The following is a 22,208-nucleotide window of genomic DNA, read 5'->3' on the forward strand; positions in this document are numbered from 1 at the left end:
ATCTAATCATGACTCCAATAAGCCTATGTCTCATTCTAACTAGATCATGTCCTCTGTATACTTCAACTGCTCTTCTCATGCTGCACACACATAACACACACACACCAGCCAGGTCCCTTTTTTTGGCTCAGAGCCGAACAACATTGACCCTCTATCCCATCTCTGCTCTCCACCACCTGACATCCTAGCAACACCTCCTCTTCACACTACCCTATCCCCACCTCTACTCCCACCGTTTCTTCCTCTCATCCCACTGATGTTGCCATAAAAAAACGGCAACATTTTATGTGGCCCCCAACCCACTCACCACCAGCACTACATCACCTCTCCAGGGGCATCTGCGGGAGTATCATTATCTAATCATAGCTCTAATAAGTCCAAACAAGATCCTGGGTGCTTCCATGTACCCTGCAGGCTCAGAGAGGCCAGTACCCTCCACACCATTTATAGACCCCCTCCATCCCTGCTTCCCACCAATACACACACACACTCCGGTACCCACAGGCCACTTCTCTCTCTCTTTTCCTCTACACGCCCCACATACATCAGTATGTCTTTAGCACTGGCTGGGCTGTACAGGCAGAGAGAGAGAAGAGACAGAGTATTAGTATTCAGAGCACAGTGAGGAAAAAAAGGAGAGGGAGCGAGCAAGCAGCAGAGAGAAAGAGAGAGAGAGTGAGAGGGAGGGGATAGTGAAATAGAGAGGAGGAAAAAACACAAGGAGGGGGAAAATATAAGAGAAGAACACAGGAAACGGGAGGGAAAAGAGGGGAGGGGAGATATATCATATTGTTCATTTCTCTCTCTTAGTCTGCCATCCCGGTTGCGCGGCTTACTGCTCGGTGCCGTCTTGGAGAGGAAAAGAGAGTGAGAGAGAGGAGGGGTGGACAGAGCGAAAGAGGGCGGAATGCCCCTTTACAGGCGTCGCATCTGACTAGAACAGCGGAGAATCTCGTAATTCGGAAATTGGTCAGATAGGAGGACACTGCTTTCTGCAACACCAAGGTAGGGAGACCTTCCCTTTTGTTGCCCCCTTTCAGGCAGCATGCATGCGGGTCTGTGATATCCGCGATGTATGCTTTATTCGCGTCATATCTCCTTTGATCCTGCATCCCGCACCGTGCTCTGCTGAATGTGCCCTAAATCTCGCAGCATGTGTCTGTTTTCCATGAATATTTAATGTAGATTATTTGTGCATCACTCTGGCTCTTCTGTATTGCATTCTGCCATTGCATATTCGAGCCTATAGTGGGATGCATGCTGTGTGGAGGCAGTCTATAAGGTAACGGAGGCTGGTCTAGCCCATATGACAGATACCAGTGTCACAAGTGTATTAATGGCAGCTATCCTCACAGACGACAGTGATTAAACTTTTTTTTTTCCACGAGAACGACATGAGGTATGAGGCGAACAGACAGAGGGGTGCGCGCGCGAGCACGCAGAAAACACACAAGACAGGTTGACGTGCGTAAGACGTGCGTAATCCCCCTTCCACCCACACCCACACCCCAACCAGCCTACCCCACTCCCCCTCACCACCATCAAAGACACAGTTTCCTTCCCACCACAGAGAACCATATTTATGCAAATGGTCAAAAAAAGGAGAGAAAAAAACAGCCGCTGAGACACACTGACTCACCACTCTTACATGGTGCTAGGTGAAAAATGAAGTGAAGGCGGCCCGTTGTCTGTGTGTGTGTGTGTGTGTGTGTGTGTGTGTGTGTGTGTGTGTGTGTGTGTGTGTGTGTGTGTGTGTGTGTGATTACACTCCCTGTCTGTAAATAGGTCCCGCTCTGCAGCTCCACGGGCTGTGCAAGAGACAGGAAGAACAGTACCAGTATCCCACGGTTCCTGGCTGGCCACTTGCTCTCTATTTCCTGTCCCATGTTATAGATAATTTAAACACTTGCAGCTCCAACAGGCCCAGAGTGGCAGAAAGCTGTGAAAACCTCAACAGAAACCCTGATATGTGTGAATGGAGGATAGAAATAAGTGGGGATGAAAGGAGACACTGCCTTTTTGAAAGCGAAGGGGTGTTTGGTTGAATGTTTATTGAGATATATGGTCTTTAGCTGATATTAACACTCACCCACCTCATGTTATTTATTTGCTGAGAGGGTGTCCAGGAGCTATTATAGGACTGGCTAAATTGGAACAACCTCGAGGCTGAGGCTGAGCAAAGCTATTACCTCTAGTCAATAGACATTAATATCCCCATGCTCAATCTCGGCCTCATACAGCGCCAAGTCTGTCCCCGTGAAACCGCTCCACTGGAGTAACCAAAAAGATGTGTTGTAGTAGCCCTATCTGTTTACCCTTGTGCATCAATCCGTCACAGCCGAGTGAGCAAAGAGGAGCGATGATAGCATTGTCTCAGGCAGACATCGCTGTGGCCTCAAAAGGAAGTGATGCAAAACAGAAAGGAGGATATGCCGGCACTGGTGGAGAGAGGTCATGACCTCAGTGCATCAGGCATACTCCTGACGAATAGGGAATGATCTGAGGATACAAGAGTACATCGATTTGAGGTGGTATAAAACATGATACAGCCCAGCAGGGTAGAGCGCAGCTGATAGCATCAAAGTCCAGAATAGAGAGGATAGGGTCACGGGGCCAAGATGCCAGTCTACGGAGTACGGCTGACTTGAAATGAGAGAAAAAAAAGTTAATGTGAAAACTGCCAAAACATCAGAAGTGTGAAATTCACTTAAACACTTAACCGAATTAGCAGACTTTCAAAACAAAAACATAAACAAAACCTTTCAGGCAAAAACGAGAGGTTCAATTAGAGATGACTTCCAGGTACAGATGAAAACAAAAGAAGGCGCGTGGCAGCAGATAGAAAGACTTGAAAGCACGTTCAGTGAGATCCGCCTGAAACATCCTATTAGGTATAACCAATGGATTAGTCTCCTTTGTCTACAGAAGCATTATGTTCTGACATAAAAAGGCTCTGACTGGTCTCAGTTTTGCAATTATGAAGGTGTTCAGTTTTACCTCCATGAAAATAGTTTGACATTTTAGCAATAAACAGTAATTCTGTTTAGACCAACCTTAAGAGAGAAAGGAGCTGAATAGGAGGAAAAGAGGGTTTTATGATCTTACACCGCCTCAGACTGTGGGGTGAACTGAGAAATTAAATTCCAGAAAAAAAAAACAACCAAAAACTCAAGGTAATACTACAACTGCTGTTTCCACTGCTGATGATATCGATCCAGGTGCCTTTGAACTGGAAAAACGAAAATTGTAGAAGACCCACATGTGATGTATTTCATTCAGCACACAGACAAATATATTATTATGCTAAATGACCATATTGGGTTGCAAAAGATCACAGGTTTGTGGTAAGCATCTGAATGTCTTCTGCTTCTTATTCAGCAGACAGCAGCGACTCACATGTCTTATCACTGTAATTCCCGAACCCGGCTGAGGTGTGTGATTCTTCCTTCAGAGGCAGATTCCACATACAGATTTCAGCTTTCACTCCCGCTCTCCAACATGATCCTTGTTACTGAAAAACCTGCCCCCTGGGTTTTTATCAAATTCACATTCGCCACACTCAAGGATTTCTGTTTTGTTTGTAGCAGCTGTCGGTGGAATTTCTGAGCGAGGGAGGAAAAACCACTGTAATTCTTGTGTGAGGGAGGTGCTGCGCTAAAAAATAAGAAATCCAATCCCCCCCCCCCCAAAAAAAAAAAAAAGAAAAAGAGAAAAATATAGAGAGAGTGCATTCAATATTAGATAAATATTTATTACACTATGCCCCAGCCATATGAAATGGGAGTAGTGCTGGGTTGGTTTGTTTTTTTGGTGCTTTTACTCAGACTTTGGATGTGGTTTCTCTTTATAGTTTGGATATTTTATGCACCTGAGAGGAGCCCCCAAATCTGTCCTTACTGTGCAAATGTAAGAAATCCCTTCATTAAAAGGGGATGCAAATATAAATGCCTCATCTGCTTTATCACCTGTAAGTCGCAATGAGAATGTAAAGGCTGCAATGAGCCTTTAAAAATGAGTAATTTATCCTAAGTGATTAACGGGAAGGGGCAGCCAGGGGTTTGGCATCTTGGTGAAGGACACCTGTGTAGCTTTGAACTTGCAGTCTCTTTCGTACTGATACAGCCCTGAATTTGGGTTTACATCCATTAAAGCTACTAACCGGTGTCTGGTGCGACTGGCCCTTTTTTCCTGGACAGATTTAGCTCATGATCTGATTGGCTTGCTTCATCTCATCCAGCTCCCATCTCCTTCCCGTTAACGTGATTTGGCAAGACTGATTGCTTTTTTTTCTCCGTGGAGTGATTACGCTGTGACCTTGCGCTGCGTCCTGTCTCCTCTGCCCAGTCGGACAGTGACCTTACTGGTCGACTGGTCTGTGTTGTGGCGTATTCGTTCCCTGTGTGTATTGATCCCAGGCAGAACAGCAGTCAATGGAGCGTCTGTGGGAGGCTTAGTGTTGCTCTGTACAGTAAAGTAGTAGGGCGCATTTCTGGGCATGCTGCTATCTCAGTTGAATGCTCCATCACCATGTTTCTAAAGGCATATTCATCGGCGAATAACCATCTTCTGTAAATATTTTGCTTGTAGTAAATTGCATCGCCCAAAACCTTGATTACCATTGTTGCTGTGTCACCCTCGCCGCCAGCTTCCTGTTTTTTTTCCCTGCCCTTCTCTGCTCCAATTTTTCCCCTCCCTCTTTATCTGTCTCGCCTCCAATTTAATGTCAGCATCTCTCTTATCCCTCTCTCGCCGTCTCCCTATTCCACTGTCTCTTGCTATACAATCGTTCTTTCTGTCTGTCTCCTCCATTTCTTTTTTGCCTCTCCCTCTTGATGCTTTCACTGGCATTTGAGGCATACAGTTTTGTGCCAGACAGCCATTTCTCAGATTGAGATATCCCAGGTTTTAAGTCACTCAGACAGATTTGCTATCTTAATGGGCGAGAGTAAGGGTGGGGTTGTTGGAGGAGGGCTTGTGTTGCTTTTTGATTTGCCAATTTTGGATTAATTTCTGTAATAGGTTGCGGTGAGATGGAAAGATAAATGGAATCTGCATTAACTGAGTTTCCTGCACTGATAAAACAATCTTGCTTGCATTATCAGCATAAATCTAACAAAACAGTGCGTGCACAATCAGCTTTCTTGCATGGAAAAAAACATATTTGCAAGTAAAATCAAATTTTCATATTCATCTGGTCATTTTTTAAAAGCGATATCCACTTAACTTTAAAAGTTTCAATTGTCTATTTTTAATTAAAACAAGTGAAATTCGATGCTGGTAGTAACACGGTTTTTGGCAGTAACATGCATCTAATTATCTTTTCAAATTAATGAAGATAATTAGTGAAATTCAAATGGGATAACTTCTCATTACTTTTTGACTTTTGAAGAGCAGTGAGTCACTGTTGACAGAGATCATGGCATGGCATTACTTCCCAGCTCTTTTAATGATAAGAGCACCATCCCTTTGATCACACGAGTCCATGCTGACACTGGGATTGAGATCAATCCAGCAACCCACTGCACTCAAGGTGTCACAGCCTCTCTAATCTAACATGAAAGTAAATATAACTCAACCTGGGCAAGTGAACTGTAAATATCCACATCCATCCACAATCTTTGCCACTGCAAATTCCCAAATGCCCCCCAGAAAGGCTACAATATTAACAGGAAACTGCAGACTATAGAAAAAAAGCAGGTGTTGGTATAATGTATCCAGATGTCTACTGAGCTTAGTATAAAGTCCTTCTAGAAGCACATCTTGCCACTCGGCAGCCATTCTGGCAATGCCTCGAGAGAGGCTCGATATTAATGTTGATGGTTATTGAGATATCAGCAAGGCCTGGGGAACATTTAACCAGACAACCCGATATCACACCAAAACTTGTAATAGACACACAAGTCCGCTGTGTGTATTTCATGCTTTGCCTCTCCAAAACATGAAGTGGACATGTATACAAAAGTTTTATTACCAGCACGAGGACATAGCGAAATATCTCCCTTTGCTGTTACTGCAACTTCCTGCAACTTCTGCATGCAAATCTTTTTCACGCTTTTTAGAATCAAAGCGTGAAATAGACACACTGGACCGGTGTAGCTATTACACGTTTTGCTGTAATACTGGGTTTACCCAGATGAGAAAAGCCTTGAGCTCCAGGGAGATCATCCAATACACACTAAGCTATGTTTGTTCAACTCGCAGCAGAGACATGGAGAACTATAAAAACTGCCACGGTCAAAGTCCAAACTTTCTGAGCCAGTCCCTGCGACAAATCCTCTCCGTCTGATGGCAAAACAAGGCAGACAGAGCAACGTCCCAAGCAAGAAGAGATCCTTAAAAAGCCAGCAACCAACATCAATAATGGACCTGAACACAAAATGAAAATGAAAAAGCGCACCGCCACAAAAGACCTGGTGTCGGGACCTCATCGCAGACATCAAAGTGACAGGACTAAGAGGGGAATGGGTAGTAAAGGCAGGGTTAGTCAGGATGAGGGCCTAACTAACTTTAACTGGAATATACAAATTACATGCAAAGGCTCAAAGGTCTAATTTATTAAGGGCTCAATCCAGAGTACTAAAGTCAACAGCATCAGTGTTCATTCTTTGGGTACGCTAAATAAATTCTAATGCTAATTCACATTTTGGATGTAGGTAGCAAAAAAAAACCCTGAAATTACACTTTCCTAAACATTTACTAATTAACCACATACTGATATAATGATTAGATAATCCGATAACACAAATCTGAGATAGTCATGAACCTCTACAGTGCAAATATGTCACAACAACGACACAGCTGGTTCATTTTTTCCCCCAGTTTAGCTGTTGACTGGTTCTGAGGGGGCAGCAGCATCTTTTCCTTTACTGATTTCTACTTTAGATTTCTGCTTGGGATTCTTTGAGTGCTATGATTTCCTTTTATAATGCATAAAAGTGTAACTAACGTGCATCATTTTTCCTGCTACAAACTGCCCGACACAGCTTCTCAAAAAGCTATGATGCTTTTTTGCTGTTGAAAGAAAGATTCCAGATGGGGTAAAATATCTCCATCTCCTCCAGCTTTGTGATTGTACTGAACAGAGAAACTTGAACCGCATTGTGTTTGCGGCCTGAAAAGCCTGCACTTGAACAGATTAGCTGGGCTTAAATAAATTGATCACTTCGACAGGGCACCTATTTGCTCATTTCTAACTCCACAACTGTATTTTGGCTGTACTAGAGTAGCTTTGCATGACTCACTCCTCAAGCTCCTCCCCCATAAAGGCAACTTTCTTATAAGCCATCTTACTCCTGAGTGGCTGTCTCTCGCAAACAGAAGATTTGAAAAGTGGGTGATTTGGGGGCTTCTCTCCCCATAGCAAAGGCCATGTGCCTACGATGGCCATATTGAAAATATCCACTCTCATTTAGTTTATACACAGAAGAGGCAAAGAAGAGAGCGCTGGCAGGGTGCAGTGGGTGAAGACGAGTATCAGGGGGGTGATTTGTGACAGAAGTATAGCAGCAAGAGTGAAAGGGAAGGTTTACAAGATGTTAGTGAGACAAAAAGACAGGAGGCAGAGATGTAGGTTGCAGAGTTGAACATGCTAAGATTTCACTGGAAGTGACCAGAAAGGACAGGATTAGAAATGACTATGTCAGAGGGAAAGATTATGTCGAGCGCTTTGGAGACAAAGTTAGAGAGGGAAGGCTGAGATGGTTTGGACATGTGCACAGAAGAGATAGTGGACAAAGGATGCTGAATAGAGAGATGCCAGGCAGGCGAAAAAGAGGAAGAGGCTTGTGGATGTGATGAAGAAGGAAATGCAGAGGGTTGATGTGACAAAGGAGAATGGCAGGATTAGGGTGAGATGGAAGCAGATGATTCATTGTGGTGACGCCTAAAAAAAGAAGAAGAAGAGAAGTGTCAGAAACTGAGCGCCTCAAGTAATAGTGAAGAAAACCATGACCGGTTTTCTTTAAGAGGAAAAAATTAACAAAATAAGATATTGGGGTTTAGTCAAGATACAGTTACAATGTTATAGTTCATGATACTAATTTAACCCTGTTCCTCTTCTTTTCCTAAGATTAATTTTTTTTAGTGTATAGACTGACCGACTTTCATTATGTGACTGAGAGCAAACAAGACAGGGGAAGTGTGTTTCTGTCTTCAAGCAGAGGGACAGAAAACTTGAAAGGGTTTGGAAGCATTTCTTGTTTCTGATCTTGTTCGGAGTGAAATATGTCTTTGCCTAATGCAGTGATTGATGGAAGGCTGGGAGACAGATGGACACATAAGGAGCACTTTGCTAGGGAGGTGCCACTCAGTGCACAAAGACTGACGCTGACATTTCACAGAACAACATACATCAAATGATCAATAGTCCTTCCCCTGTCTGACGAGGTACCTTGCTTGAGAAATAGGGCCGCTGCTTTGCAAGGACAAAACAGCTCAGTGGAAAAGTGAGCTGACCTCTCACCACGAACATTGTTTTGCCAGTGATTTATTTTCCGACCACACCACTTGTACAAGATAAGGTTTTTGGCCAGGACATGTTCAATACTGGTGGTTTTTGGAGCAAATCTGTAATATCAGACACAAGTTTGCACACGTTCTTTGGTCAGAGTCCCTGGAGACTCAGACACTGTGAGAAACTGGAGTTTGGGCACTGACCTGTTTTTATTTTGACAGAATGAGATCGGAATTAAAGGCAGCATGCTAAAGAAGGCCTGTTTCCTTTGAATGAAAGGCTCATGAGCAAACACTTAAGAGAGTCAGACTTAATGCATCTAATTATATCTCAATCTGATGTTTGTGGGATTTTTGAGTCCCCTGTTGTCTTCATTCACCTTACTGATTGATTGATTCCTAATGTTCTTCCAGGTTCTGTTGAAAAAGATCTCCACGACTGACAGTGACATCCAGTCCACGCTGATGTGCTGGCAAGGCCAAGGATCCCAATGCATTCCACCAATTCCTGCTGGAGCTAGATGACTAAGAGCTCAGCACAACAGGCTCCCATTTCTGATCTTGGAAACATTAGGAAAATAACAAGATAAAGGTTATGCATGCACTGCAGGCATAACTCCACGCTCCTCAGCCAAATCTGTTTGCAAAGAAAATTTCACACGTAGTGTCTCCACACGGGCTTGCAACATGGCCCACAACCTGAAGAGCTGAGTTCAATAAAGGTAAAACACATAAGTAATATCTTTAATTTAGATTTTTCTTTCAGTTTGACTTTTGGTACACAATTTTTAATCTATGAAAGAAAAGAAAAAAAAGCCAGAAACCAGGCGCACTCTCTTAAAGTGTTTGTGGTTTCAGTATATTTATCTTTTAGAGACTCACTGGAAGAGAGCTCACAATTATCTGAATTACTCTGTAATTACAGTAAAAAGTGTTTTAGTTTGAAACATGACATACGTTTCCAAAATGACTGACCCACTGGTCAGTTTTCGACAACAAACTAATCACGGTTTCCCCAGGAGATAATTGACAGCAAGGCCCTGTGAAATTAAGGGCGCACCATATTGAGTGAAGGATCCGGCATTATTCAAAGGCTCCTGTTTAAGGGATAGGAAATAAAACTCGCTCTATTTAGTTCTCTATAAAAAGAAACAGTTTTAGCTGTATATTGTTGCTCATAATTTAATTTCTTCATTTCACCAAGTGGTGTGTAAATGCACAGCCATCCATCCACTGTCTAATCTTAATCAGTTTTTATTTTATTTATATTGCACCAGATCACAACAACAGTCACGTCAAAGTGCGTTGAGGCTTAAACTTACTGTAAATTGATTAGTTTTAATTTTGCTATAGTCATCTCAAGGTGTTTTATGTTAAAACGTGAAAGAGCACACACTTGACGACAGTGGGGATGAAGAACTCCCTTGTTAACATTGATAACATTGTGTCTTTTCAGATGTGCAGGCTGCCAGTTCCATAGGCATTAATGCACCATCATACATCAGAGATGCAGGTTTTTGAATTGAGCACCGAAAACAAGCCACATGGTCCCTCTGCCCTTCTGTCTGGAAGACGCAATGTCTGTGTTTTCCACTAAGAATTGAAAATTTTGATTTGTCTGACCACAGAAGAGTTTTCCAGTTTCCTCAGTCCATCTCAAATAAGCTTCCAGTGAAGACGGGGGTGATCTTCAGTACATGATGGAGCTTTAACCTCCAGTTGTGAATCACTCAGTAACTTGTGTTAGCAGACAGGGATTTCCACGACAGGATCATACCTGTTTTGAATGCAGTGCCACTTGAGGCTCCGAAAGTCACGGGCATCCCTTTGCACACTGAATCTTTTGATGATATTGTATACTGTAGGTGATGGCATTGTCAAAGTCTTCACAATCTTACATTGAGAAATATCATTCTGAGGTTGTTCTACAATTGTAGATCCAGGTTTTTTACAAACTGGTGAGCTTCTGTCCATCTTTACTTTTGAGACACTCTAGCTCTCTTAGATGCTCTTTTTATGCCCAGTCATGTTTCTCATCTGTTGCTAATTAACCTAATTAGTTGCTAAATGTTCCTCCAGCAGCATCCTTTTGGTTTGACGTTGACAATAATTGCATCATAATGCTTTTATTTACATTTTACATGCCATCCCAACTTTTTTGAAACCGGTGTAATAGAAACACAAGGTTAAACTTAGGGTTGACTTAAGAGTTTAATTCATTAATATAGTTGCATATACATTAACATGCCATTTAACATGTCATTTAACCTTGTGGTGCCTTTATTTGCCCAAGAGCCTTCTGCTGCCATGTGCTTAGAGGAGGTGGGAGGATGAAATTTGAGCAATGTGTCCTGCCTGTAGGAGCGTTCAAGAAAGTCCACACATGTAAATGTTACGTTTTTGTGTGCAAGTTTTGTCTACCAGATGAAAAAAAATCATCAACAGTCCTCATCAGCACGACCAGCAACTAAATACTTAATCACACATCAGAAATTTTAGTTTTGCCCTCAACAAGATCAAATTTTCTCACCCTTTCTTCAGTTTTCTCTAATCAGTCTTCATAGTGTATGCTAAAGCAATATTATAGAGCCAACCATCTATCAGGGAGTTGCTGATGGTTCTGGCATTCATGTTCACACTTAATGGCTAAGGTGACCAGTCTGCCAGAAACTTGATTTGTCTCCTTTTATGTCCTCACATCTCAGGTCTCCACTTTCTCTCATTTTATCTCTTTCAGGGAAAGTGAGAGGGGCGGGTGCTGCTCACTCATTCATGGGCACATCAGTCTGGCCTCTGCGATCCAGCCTGCAGAGCCCCTCGTGTTCTTGCTTTATCACAGCTGTCCCCTCAACTTCCTCTGCCTAATCGCTCTCAGCTCGCACCTTGTAAAAGGTGGACAGCCCAAAACTGTGCTTACCCAAGCGCCGTCCGATAGGTGAGGGCGGCGAGGGCTGCGCTGTCATTGGCTGACTGCTGGTGAGAGTGCGATGCGGATTGGAGGATGTCAGGGGACTGGGATGAAGACCTGTGTAAGAAGGCGCTGGTGTTGGTGGAGGAGCTGTGCTTCAACACGAGGGGTTACAGCCAGAACGAACGCTGCCAGGAGTTCATCTTCCTGAGGAGGGGCAACAGGCCGATTGATACAGGTAACACACACACCTGGTGCTTCTTACAAACAGTGATTCAATAAAAGATGGATGTAACGTGCGTGTTTGCAAAGTGAAGTCAACGTGGAAATGACTTAAACCTACATGCTCTGGAAAAAAGAGAGAGAAAAAAGGCCCTCAGTTCCCTTCATCAGTGACCTCAATAAACACTTTTTGGATAACCTTATGTGCTCAACCACAAGTTCCACTTACTAAAATTATAAGAGAAGGATTAACCAGAGTACCCAGAGCAGTCAGTGCTGTGTGTTGTGTACTCAGATCCACCCCTTATTTGTCAAAGCAACACAGGAGCAATACTGGAAACCCTTAACACGAATGTGACTCCTCTAACCAGTGGATAACACCACAGCGGCGTTTAAATACAATCTATGCTTATGAATCAAGTTTGGCAGTTCATTGGTGTTTTAATGCTATTTTTCTTTTGTTTTAAACTTATAATTATTTCTATAAAACCTCAGTGAAATCTGCCTTATTCTGGGAACAGACTACATGAAATGAGCCTGATCATGCAGAAGATATAAGGTGTCACTTGGTAACAAAGTGGTTGTCATGTTGTGTATGCAGTCTTTTTTCCCTCTTTTTTTTGCAACAGTAAATAGGCTGATATTTATGTAGAGCTTTTCTGCTTTTCTGATCAGTGTGAACTGCTCTAATACTAAACGGAGGCTTTTAAGGTCTTGGTTCCCTCAATTCTGCAAGCTTGACCGATATAAGCACAGAGATCTCAGTCAGCAGTCAGGAACTTTCTTTCTCTGCAATTTATTGATTTTTCAAGATTCTCCCCTTTTTTTTTTTTAAATTTTGTGTTTTACAAAAATTGCCAGTTAAGCCTACTGCTTCCTGCTTTATGCCAAGTTCAGTCTACACAATACCAGCATGATTACAGCCAAATCTGGAAGGCGTTGGTTAGGAGCTGACTTTGGAAATGAAATTGTTTATTGTTGCACTACAGTTGATTGAAAACCAAAGTTGAATCTGGGAACCCTGTGTTAGGGTTAGGGATGTTAGCATGTTAGTATGTCTTTGAGTCCTCAAAGGTTCTCGAATTTCACAAAGAGAGATCTGCCAGCAACTGTAAACATTACAGAGCAAAAGAGGAGTGATGTTGCTTTTGTAGCTTAGGGGGGCTGTGAAATCGCGAGCTAGTGCCTCCTTCCTGATGACGTCAAACACACTGTGAATGACAGAATGATTGATCAGGGAGCCACCTATGCTCTGTCTTGTCCTTCAGTCAGAAAAGAGGAAGATTTTATTACTCTATAATGGCCCGATCTGACATAGCGACCAGAAATTAGGTAGCCTGTGCTCAGCATTAAAGCAACACCTTATTCAAGAAATACCCTTGAAGTATCAAAGACTCATCAAACCCTGCAGTTTGTAATTTACTCCTTCACGCAGAGCAGGAACAGCCTGATTTGAATCAGTTTAAATGTACTGCGAAGAAAATGAGCTTTCACCGTGGACAAAGTAGCAAAACTTTCCAAACATCTGCAGCAGAATAAATAACCCTTATGCTGCGCGTCCATATGCTCAGTAGATTTCAAAAACTCACAATCTTAGCAAAATATGCCTAAATATCCAGAGACTTGCCATGGCTGATCTGTATGTTTTGATGCTTTTTTTCTCACCCGCCATGAAAACAAACTAAAGTCAGCTTTGATTTTCAATTTAATCTTTTCACAAGGACCACAGTGGCTGGACTCTCTCTGAAGGGAGGAAAATGTGAACTTAGCAGACACCTTTCAAGCCTACAGCGAAGGGAATGGTGATACTATAAAAAGATTTGGGGTATTGCTTTAAGGAACTGCTCTTTTTAATATAGACATGATTGAAGGTTTAAGTATTCCATTATGGACCAAATGAAGTTTTACACCAAAGGCCTTCTTCTAAAACTGGAACTCTTTTTTGTAGGTTTTGTCCCGAAAGAGGTAAGAGCAAAAGATTCTTTTTTAGTACTGACTTGTCACAGTGACTTTAAGGTATGATGAGGCAAAATGTTAAGAAGAGTGCTCACATTTAAGGATGGTTGCACTCACAACAACAGACCATGAAATATTCACGTTCTCGACTGAAGTGGCTAAGGTACAAGTCCATCCCATTTCTTTTATGATCCCCAAAAGAGTCTCGGTAGAATTCTGTGATTGTTATCTCAGAGCTGGATTATAAGAATATATATATTTATATCATCACATCCTTTGCCAGAGTGAATAGGTACACCCTGCTGCACTGTGGATGAGATTATTGTGTGTAGGTTCTTAGTGAGCCATTTGGAAGTGCACTGTGCTGTTATGCAGATTAGCATGGATCTGTGGCTCAGTGTAGATTAGCCTGGATTGCCTGTGTGTTGCCTCCGGAGATTTGGATGGCTCTGAGAAGAAATGTCATGCCATGGTTTTAGGCGCTGGCCCCCACCGCTTACCAGCTGTGATTTTTCGGTGTTTGCTGATGGAAGTCCGCGGTCCCTCGGAGGATCGCGACCGCTGAAAGCTGTCAGTGAATGACTTGTAAGCAGCGGAGATGTGTTTGATGTGGAGCAATGTACGACTCCCAGTGGGCTTGCATCAGTCGCTGACTGACAGGAAGTCTCAGTCCCTCTTCACGGCGTACTACAGAGGCCTTCTACCCACACACCTACCCGCCTGCTGACTCGCTTTTTATGCTTTGTGGATTAGCGATGGATCTTTGGCAGGATCAGCGCTCAGGAAGTTACAGCGACTGCCCTAAAGAGAGACAAATGGAGGCGAGTGGCTTGGCCCCCGACAGTCCCTGCACACATTTGATCACAGCCACGTCTTATCAGCGCACCCTGATCTGCCAACTGCACACAACCTACTCCTCTAGCTCCTCGCTTTGTTTTTTTCCCCTCTCCAGATCAATACATTAACCTTTCTCATCCTCAAACTCCTCCCCTCTTTGGGTTTCGCTCTAAATCACTGTCAGCTTGTTTTCCCCAATCTCTCCTTTTCCCTTGCTCTCTCTCTCTCACACTCTCTTTGTATCATTTCCTGTGTGGTTTCGAGCCTTTCACACATGGTGTGGTAATTGTATCAGCTTTATCAACCCCCCACCCCCTCTTCTCTCTAGAAACAAAAAGGAAGAATTGACCCAGTCATCGTATATGTCTGTTGCAACATGCGCACCAATCTGTTTTTAAGCCTTTCTATGTTTGTAGCAGCCCTACATTTTTTTCCCACCCCTCATCACGGCTGTCTTTATTTCTCTTTTGCCTCATTCCTTTACCCCCCCCCCCCTTCCAACATTTCTTCCTTCCTGTCTCCTGATCTCAGTTATCATGTTCTCTCGTGCTTTGCTTTTGCTTTTTTCCTTCCCCCCCATTCGTCGCTCCTCAATTCCCACCTCATCGTGTTCTCCACCACCGATCTATGTCCCTTCGCCTATCCTCCACCTCCACGGCCCCCCAATCATATCTTTTGAACAAGTGCTGATTAATGACATACAGGCTGATGAATAATTCACCAAAGAGAAGCTGAGGCAAAGCAGGGGGGAGACAGATAGAAGGTTGGGGTGACGAACAAAGAGAGTGAGAGAGAGCACGCAGAGGCAGACAGCATGGGGAAAAAAATGACAGCGAGGAAAGAGGGGTGTTTGAGGGGATTACATACGAGAGAGTGAAAGAGAACGTGAGGGAGGGCGGATGGAGACAGTAGGCGAACCAAGTTCCAGAAGATGTAGCCCTGGGCTGAAGGATTGGCTTCTGTTGTCTTGTTTTCATTCATTTGCTCTCAGTCTTGTTGTCAGCCGGTTACAGATAAAATGTAATTCTTCTTTGTTTGATTTAAAAGTGCTTATGTCTTTGTCATGCCCATAAAGGCACTCTGAAACAAAGTAAATTAAGACGAAAGGGAGGTTAAGGCCTTTGTGTGAGACTTGTGGAGGTTTGGAAAACATTTCCTTCTGTGGGTGAGACAAAGTTATAGTATGCAAAGGTCGTGCCTGGCCCGCCTGCGGACAGAAAAAACTCTTAATTGGTGACCTCGTGTTCTGGATGCAGCTCAAGAGGGCAAAAGGTAAAAAAATTTTTACTTATATGCCGCAAGGTGCAGAGGAGTACACAGTCTGGGAAATCTGAACGCTGTGTCTTACTTGGTCTGCTTACAGTGATTGAATATTCATGTTCAGGGCTCTGGGCCTGTAGTTCATTTTGATTCTGATTGGTCCGTTTGTCATGAAAGTCGTCAGACCAAAAGATGCTATTTATAAAAAGACTTCAAATGGTCCGGGATAAGAATACATACTCATTGTATATTCGGTCTATTTATTAATTAATATTCATATAATATTTATAAGGTATTTACAAATGTATTAATTTATAATGAATTTACAAGTCAGAGTGTCCAGCATGCGCACATGTGCCCACTCCTCAGCAGAAGTTATAAAGTTTCCCGGCCCAAGAGCTCTGTCAGCGGCTGCTGCTGCTGGAACTGTCCAGCAGTCTGGTGCTGAAATGGCTCTTTTTTTGTATTTTTTATTTTATTCTGCTCACTTTCTACATACGGATGAGTCATACTCCACCCTTCACCATCCCAAACACCCACATCCTCACCCTCACATATCCACACGCAGAAAACCCTCAACCCCACCCTCACTCCACAGTTACAATCCTCGAGCCATCACACATTAAAAAGCTCATAACCGTGAGGAAATGCAGGATGACACTGCATAGAGACATCACTGTCGGTGTTGGTGTTTTTTTAATTGCTACCCCCACCCAACCACCCCACCGCCTCCTCTCCTTCTCTAAGAACATCCACTCTGCCAGCGTTTGCCCTCATTTTAAGCTCAGGATTCAAATTTGGGATGTGAGCTTGAGGGGATGGCTGCATATTGCTATTTACGCCTACAGCAGGTTCCCTTTCCTGCCTCTGCCGCTCCGTGATGCGTGATTTGTAGATAATGTGGTGATGTTGGGAGCGATGTGCGTGCGTGTGTGCGCGTGTGGATTGTTCATCATGCAGTGGTTTATTGTTGATTTCTCAGACATATGTATGCGTAACATGTTAACGTGTAAAATACCAGATGCATGCTGATGAAGACGCTTTTTAAAAAAATGCCTCAGCAGCTATTGGATTACATTTGGTACACACAATCATGTTAGAATTGATCTCGTAAGCATGCTCAAACCACTGCTAAACATAGACTGTATACAAAAATGTGCGCAACCACTGTGATGTTCAGTTGTGCATCCTTGGTCTGAGCATTTTGACCATCGCAGTCTTGTTTTTGGTAAACTGGACATGATAAGCGGATGCTGCATTTTACTAAGAAACTTGCAATGTTATGGGGAAATCCTGGCGAAACATGAAACCAGGTAACATTTTTTAGCCTTTTATGGGTTTATTTAGCTTTTGACTTCAGGAGCAATTAAAGCACTGCAGACTAAGCTTACCTAACCCCAAATCAATAGAGCAAACAGACAAGTGTCCGTCCTCCTAACTCATTAAAATATAAAAACTTGTTATTAAACACATGCGCTGCTTGTCTCTACCTTGACTGTTACATTATTAGTATGACTGAAGTTTGCAGCTTGCACATAGGTCCAACAGAGATCACAGCATACCCTACTTTGCTGTTTTTGTTATTCCAATGGGGACCATACTGTACCAAATAAAGGTCATGGTGTATACAAATAGACTTGAAGTTTGCAAATGAGGCCATAAACTCCTGAAAAAAGGAGAGAATGAGGGAGCTTTTCATAATAAGGACTTTTTCCACATAGTTTTTCTCCAAGCAGAGGATTTGCCCCCTGTTGGCCTTTTGCAGGTTTAAGGTACTTCCAAGCTGGCTTCACGGTTCAGATGTCCATCTTTAATATCCAAGCTATGGCCCTTGGCAGCGCTTTCTTTAGCATTGTTAGCATTGTTGTGTTGCAGTGTGGGAGTGGGCTGTGCTTGCAAAGATTTTTTTTCTCGGAGCTCAGATTTAAAAAAAAACACAAACATTCAGGGCTAACCCTGCCAGGCTCAGTGCAGGAAAATCGTGTAAAAATCTCAAGAGTTTAACTTGTTGGTTAAATAGAGGTTACAAAAAAGTGCACTCTCAGAAGTGTTATCTTGGCTAGAGACTTGTAAGTGTTAACTCGTCTCTTTACCTTCTTCCTGTGGTCCTCTGCAGAGATCTCTGTCAGTCTGCTGTCGGTCATTGTGACATTCTGCGGCATCGTCCTCCTCTCCGTCTCCCTTTTCGTCTCCTGGAAGCTCTGCTGGCTACCATGGCGGGACAAGGAGGGCGGAGGTCTGAGCCTGACATCGGGGTTGCTTCCTGGAACCGCCGGTGTCGGAAACCTTGCAGCTGCCGGGGGCTCGTCACTCTTACCCCCGCTGCTGCAGAGGAAAGAGGGCCACTCCTCGTCCTCGCTCTATCCCACCCTTGGCCAGCAGGGCCAGCACCACCCCCATTTCTCTGACCTAGTGGGGCTGGAGAGGGGTGAGGTCGGAGGCGTGGTTGGAGGGCCAAATGAGACCCAGGAGCACTCCTACCTGGACATGGACACCTACCCCAACAATGCTGGTGAGAGAGCAAAGACACGCAAACATTCATTTCAGCCAGGCTGAAAGAGCGATGCAATGTCTCCGTCAATACCCTCTCATTTTAATATACTCACAGGGTAGTGAATTTAATATGTTTACCTACATGCTGTAAAATAATTTGTCTGAACTGTAGCACTATGATGAATGTTGACCATTACTGCGTGTATATAAATGGGCTTCAGTGGTGCTACACTCAAGGAATATTACTTTTTCATCGTACTGGCGTGGTCTTTTATTACAGACATTTATTTAGTAGTAAAATTTAAAACAAGTGGTACACACATCTTTTAGGATCTAAATGACAAAAAATATAATGTGCAAATTTGTTATTTTATTATTTTTTTAAATAATTTTTGGAACATATGATGCAGGTGAGTGGCTGATTTACAACCTAAAGACCTCTGATTCCCGCCACCTGATAAATATATCTTTCCATTTAGCTCTGTTTTGTTCTTCTTGAATGCTGAAGGAACTCTACTAGTAGCTCCTTGGCTGCTTAACTGTCCTTAGCAGCTAGTTTTATCAGAGCATGCTTGCAGAAAACACCTGCATGCAGACCACAGTGTCAATTTCATTTTAGCTTATGAGCCACACACAGCCCAATTCCATCTCAAGGGGGATGAACTGGTAAAACCGCTGCCTAATAACCTGTAAAAAATACTCTGTCCAAAAGTTCCCTTTCTTTTGGTGTATAGCTGTGCAAGTACGTTCTGAAAACACTCAGATTTAATCAGCCGTCCATTTAGATAATAGATTACGAACATCCTGAGATGTCTCAAGAAAAATGAGGGCAATTTCAGCAATATATATGAGTTTTTCCCACATTCAGTCAGTATACTGTCATTATAAAGAAACACTGCTAAATTAAAGAAGCACATGATCAATTCTTAACGAGCTGCAGCACAATGCTTCCTTTTGCAAAATACAGGGAAAATTCCCAAATCTATGACCTCCTCTGCAATTTTCACACTTTGCAAAGTCATTCGAGCGGCCGGTTCTGCCCCCCAGGCTCTTAGTTTAACACACCTGCTGTAGAAAATAAATTAAGCGTACTGAAACCCAAGTGAAAACAGATATGCCCTGAACAAACAAGCAATCGAATTAAAATTATTAATATTAATATTAAATATATTGAAGACTCTCATTGGATTTTGCCTTTATTATTATTGCCTTTATTACTATAATGATAATATTGCACTATATGAAGATGAGAGAAGTAATGTTACATAATAGAATAACATATAAATATTCATAAAATGATAACAATTCTAATGATAATAATCAAATTATCAAATTAAACCGTAGCTTTGCTTATTGAGTCTTTTTTAGCAGATTAATTAAATTCAAAATCCAATTGCGGTGCCAAGAGAGTTACATAACTATAGAAATCCATAATGATATTTCAACGTCAGTATCACATATCACAGTTAGTAGATGGTAATGTGACACCATTATTCCTATGCATTTACCTCTGACTTAAAGCTGGGCTCAAGAGTTGGGAGTTTGCCTTGTAATTGGAAGGTTGCTGGTCCGAGCCCCGGCTTAGACAGTCTCGGTCATTGTGTCCTTGGGCAAGACACTTCAGAGGGCCCGGTGGCGCCAGTGTCCGGCAGTCACTGCGCCCCAGGGTGGCTGTGGCTACAATATAGCTTGCCATCACCAGTGTGTGAATAGGTGGATGACTGGATGTGTAAAGTGCTTTGGGGTCCTTAGGGACTAGTAAAGCGCTATACAAATACAGGCCATTTGCCATTTTTATGCATTCTCGCTGTTTTTTGCTGTTTTGTGCTGTTTTGACTCAATTGCAGGAATAAAAGACAGCCTTAAAACATGCACCTGACTTTAAGCCATGCTGTCCAAACAGCATGTGATGATGGAGTGTTTTGAACTGGCCTGTCAGCTGAGCACAACATTATACAAAAACAGGCAGCAATTAGAAAAAGAAGCTAAAATAGAAACTGTTGTCAGAGATATTTTGGACCTGAGTTTATAAAAACAGCTCTGAGTTTTCATCCTGGAGTTTTATTTATGCTGGCTGTCAACGCTGGTGCACGCTGTTTATCATTATTCAATATCAAATGTTTGCTGGCTGCCTTTATTGCAGTTTGATGTAGCCTTGTTTCACGTCTCTGTATGCCTTTAATGCTGGCTCATGTTCTGCTATTGTAAATATGTCTGCTCATTCCTTCACTCCCCTCAGCTGGTAAATCACTGCCTGCTAAATCAAAGTACAACAATCAATGAGATCAATGTTGCTGACAAAAATGCAGGTCTTTAGTGGCACTGTAACAAAACAAAACAAGCATGTGAGTCACCAAAGATTTTATACTCTTGTAGGAACTCTGAAGCTGAGTCAGACATCTCCAGACGTTCCCAACTCAGAGGGTGGAGCCCATAAAGACCTGCCGAACGCTCACTCCCAACAGCAGGTCACCCCTCGGTCAGTATCGAGTGTGTGTGTTTGTTTTTCATTTAAGTCCGTTAGCGCTGACGTTTTTGTCGCCAAATTCAGAGGCAAATAAAAACAGGAGTGAACTTTAACCCCCGAGCTGGTGATCATTACCGTACATCCATTTAACAAACACATCAGTACATCAATAAGAGGAGGACTCTACCTTTATAAAATGTGTTTTTGAAAACACAGTCGTAAAAATCGCATTACTCAGGTTACAGCGGTTTTAATCTTGCTCTCTTTTAATGAACACTTTTGAGGTCTGTAAAGCGAAGCGTCTGCACTGCTTGTTTTGAATGTTTTTTTTATGATATCTCACTTTGTGGACACGTGGATTTTTTCAAAGCAAGGGCACAAATGTTAACTCTATAAACACTAAAGTGCACATTTTCTGAAAAGTGTGTTTTTTTTTACAGAATTATTATCACCACGAAGCTACTTTGCTATTTGCTTTTTTCCCTTCATATATTTGCAAGCATTGCAACTGCACTGTAAACATATGCATACAAAAAGGTGTGGGAAATCAAACTGTGGGTAAACTCCAATTTAAAATGTTTGCCCGTCTCTGTATCTCTGATAATGTTGCAAAATCACACTTTTTTAGTGACTACACGTGTGCATTTGGTGCGCTTCCCTTAATATGCACCCTCTGAGCCCTTTTATCTCTGTTTAGGCCCAAGCCCATGACTCACCAGCTCTCCAGTCCCGATTTCCACGGAGAGGAGAAGGAACAGGTAACCAGCATTGGGCAGATTAAACCGGAGCTCTACAGACCCAAAGGCGACCAGGGCGAAGGCAAACAGGGCGACACCTGCGGCAAGATCAGCTTCCTCCTGCGCTACGCCTTCAAGTAAGTCAGCAAGTTTGCACCAAAAGCAACCTACTCTCACCCTGCCAATGTCTTCTAATGTAAAAAGTGGAGAATTTGAACATTAATAAACCATTTACCATACATAGTTTAACGGTGAATGGTGCAGCTGTTACATCACCACACAGCTGGGTTGCACTAATATTTTTATGAGGCTGTTATTGAGTGGGCATACAGTGCTTTCAACGAATCCGTAAATACACACTTACACAGTCAGTAGCATGGAGACTTTCCCATCATAAAATCATCTGTCATAAGACTTTCAACACGAACCACCACAGAATGTAACAGCGTCTTTAGTTTTGAGAATTATCACACTAATATGTACGCATTTTTACATTTTCATTTATACATTTGCATTTGTGTTTAGTGTTAATATGCACATATGTTAATTTGTACTAAGATTGGCAATCTATCTTACAGTAGTTGGGATATTTTAGTCAGGACTATAGCCTGTAAATTAAAGATGGATGTAAGCACTAAGATCTGTTTTGTGAGTTTTTCGACTGCCAGGTTGGTGACCGCGAGTGTATGGGTGTAAACCCAACAGAACCACAGGCTGTTAGTACAACTACAGTCAAAGTTAGCCAAATTATTAATTTAATGCTCTAATAAGGGTCAACAGCACAAATAAGGTTCAGCAGTTCGTTTAGTGGAGGTGAAGCCTAGCAGACATCCTAATTAAGTTGGCTGGGTTAGAAAAAAATAACACCCTGCACAGT

General features: G+C 42.6%; 1 protein-coding gene across 1 annotated transcript in view; it reads left to right on the top strand.

Annotated features, from left to right (window-relative positions):
• Positions 1-589: 589 nt before the first annotated feature.
• The window catches only part of syt3 (synaptotagmin III), a 41,741-nt gene continuing 20,122 nt past the window's right edge, over positions 590-22,208 (top strand). Inside the window, exons 1-6 of the mRNA XM_085454923.1 lie at positions 590-1,005; positions 8,866-9,173; positions 11,189-11,597; positions 17,751-18,146; positions 20,504-20,606; positions 21,292-21,468. Coding sequence (XP_085311049.1) covers positions 11,453-11,597; positions 17,751-18,146; positions 20,504-20,606; positions 21,292-21,468 — 821 coding nt within the window. The 5' untranslated portion in view covers positions 590-1,005; positions 8,866-9,173; positions 11,189-11,452. The remainder of the gene's footprint in view (positions 1,006-8,865; positions 9,174-11,188; positions 11,598-17,750; positions 18,147-20,503; positions 20,607-21,291; positions 21,469-22,208) is intronic.

This window comes from Copadichromis virginalis, linkage group LG4 (genome assembly GCF_057382275.1).
Source record: "Copadichromis virginalis isolate Kocher_CV1m ecotype Utaka linkage group LG4, C_Virginalis_male_GT1.1, whole genome shotgun sequence".
NCBI classification, from domain to species: domain Eukaryota; kingdom Metazoa; phylum Chordata; class Actinopteri; order Cichliformes; family Cichlidae; genus Copadichromis; species Copadichromis virginalis.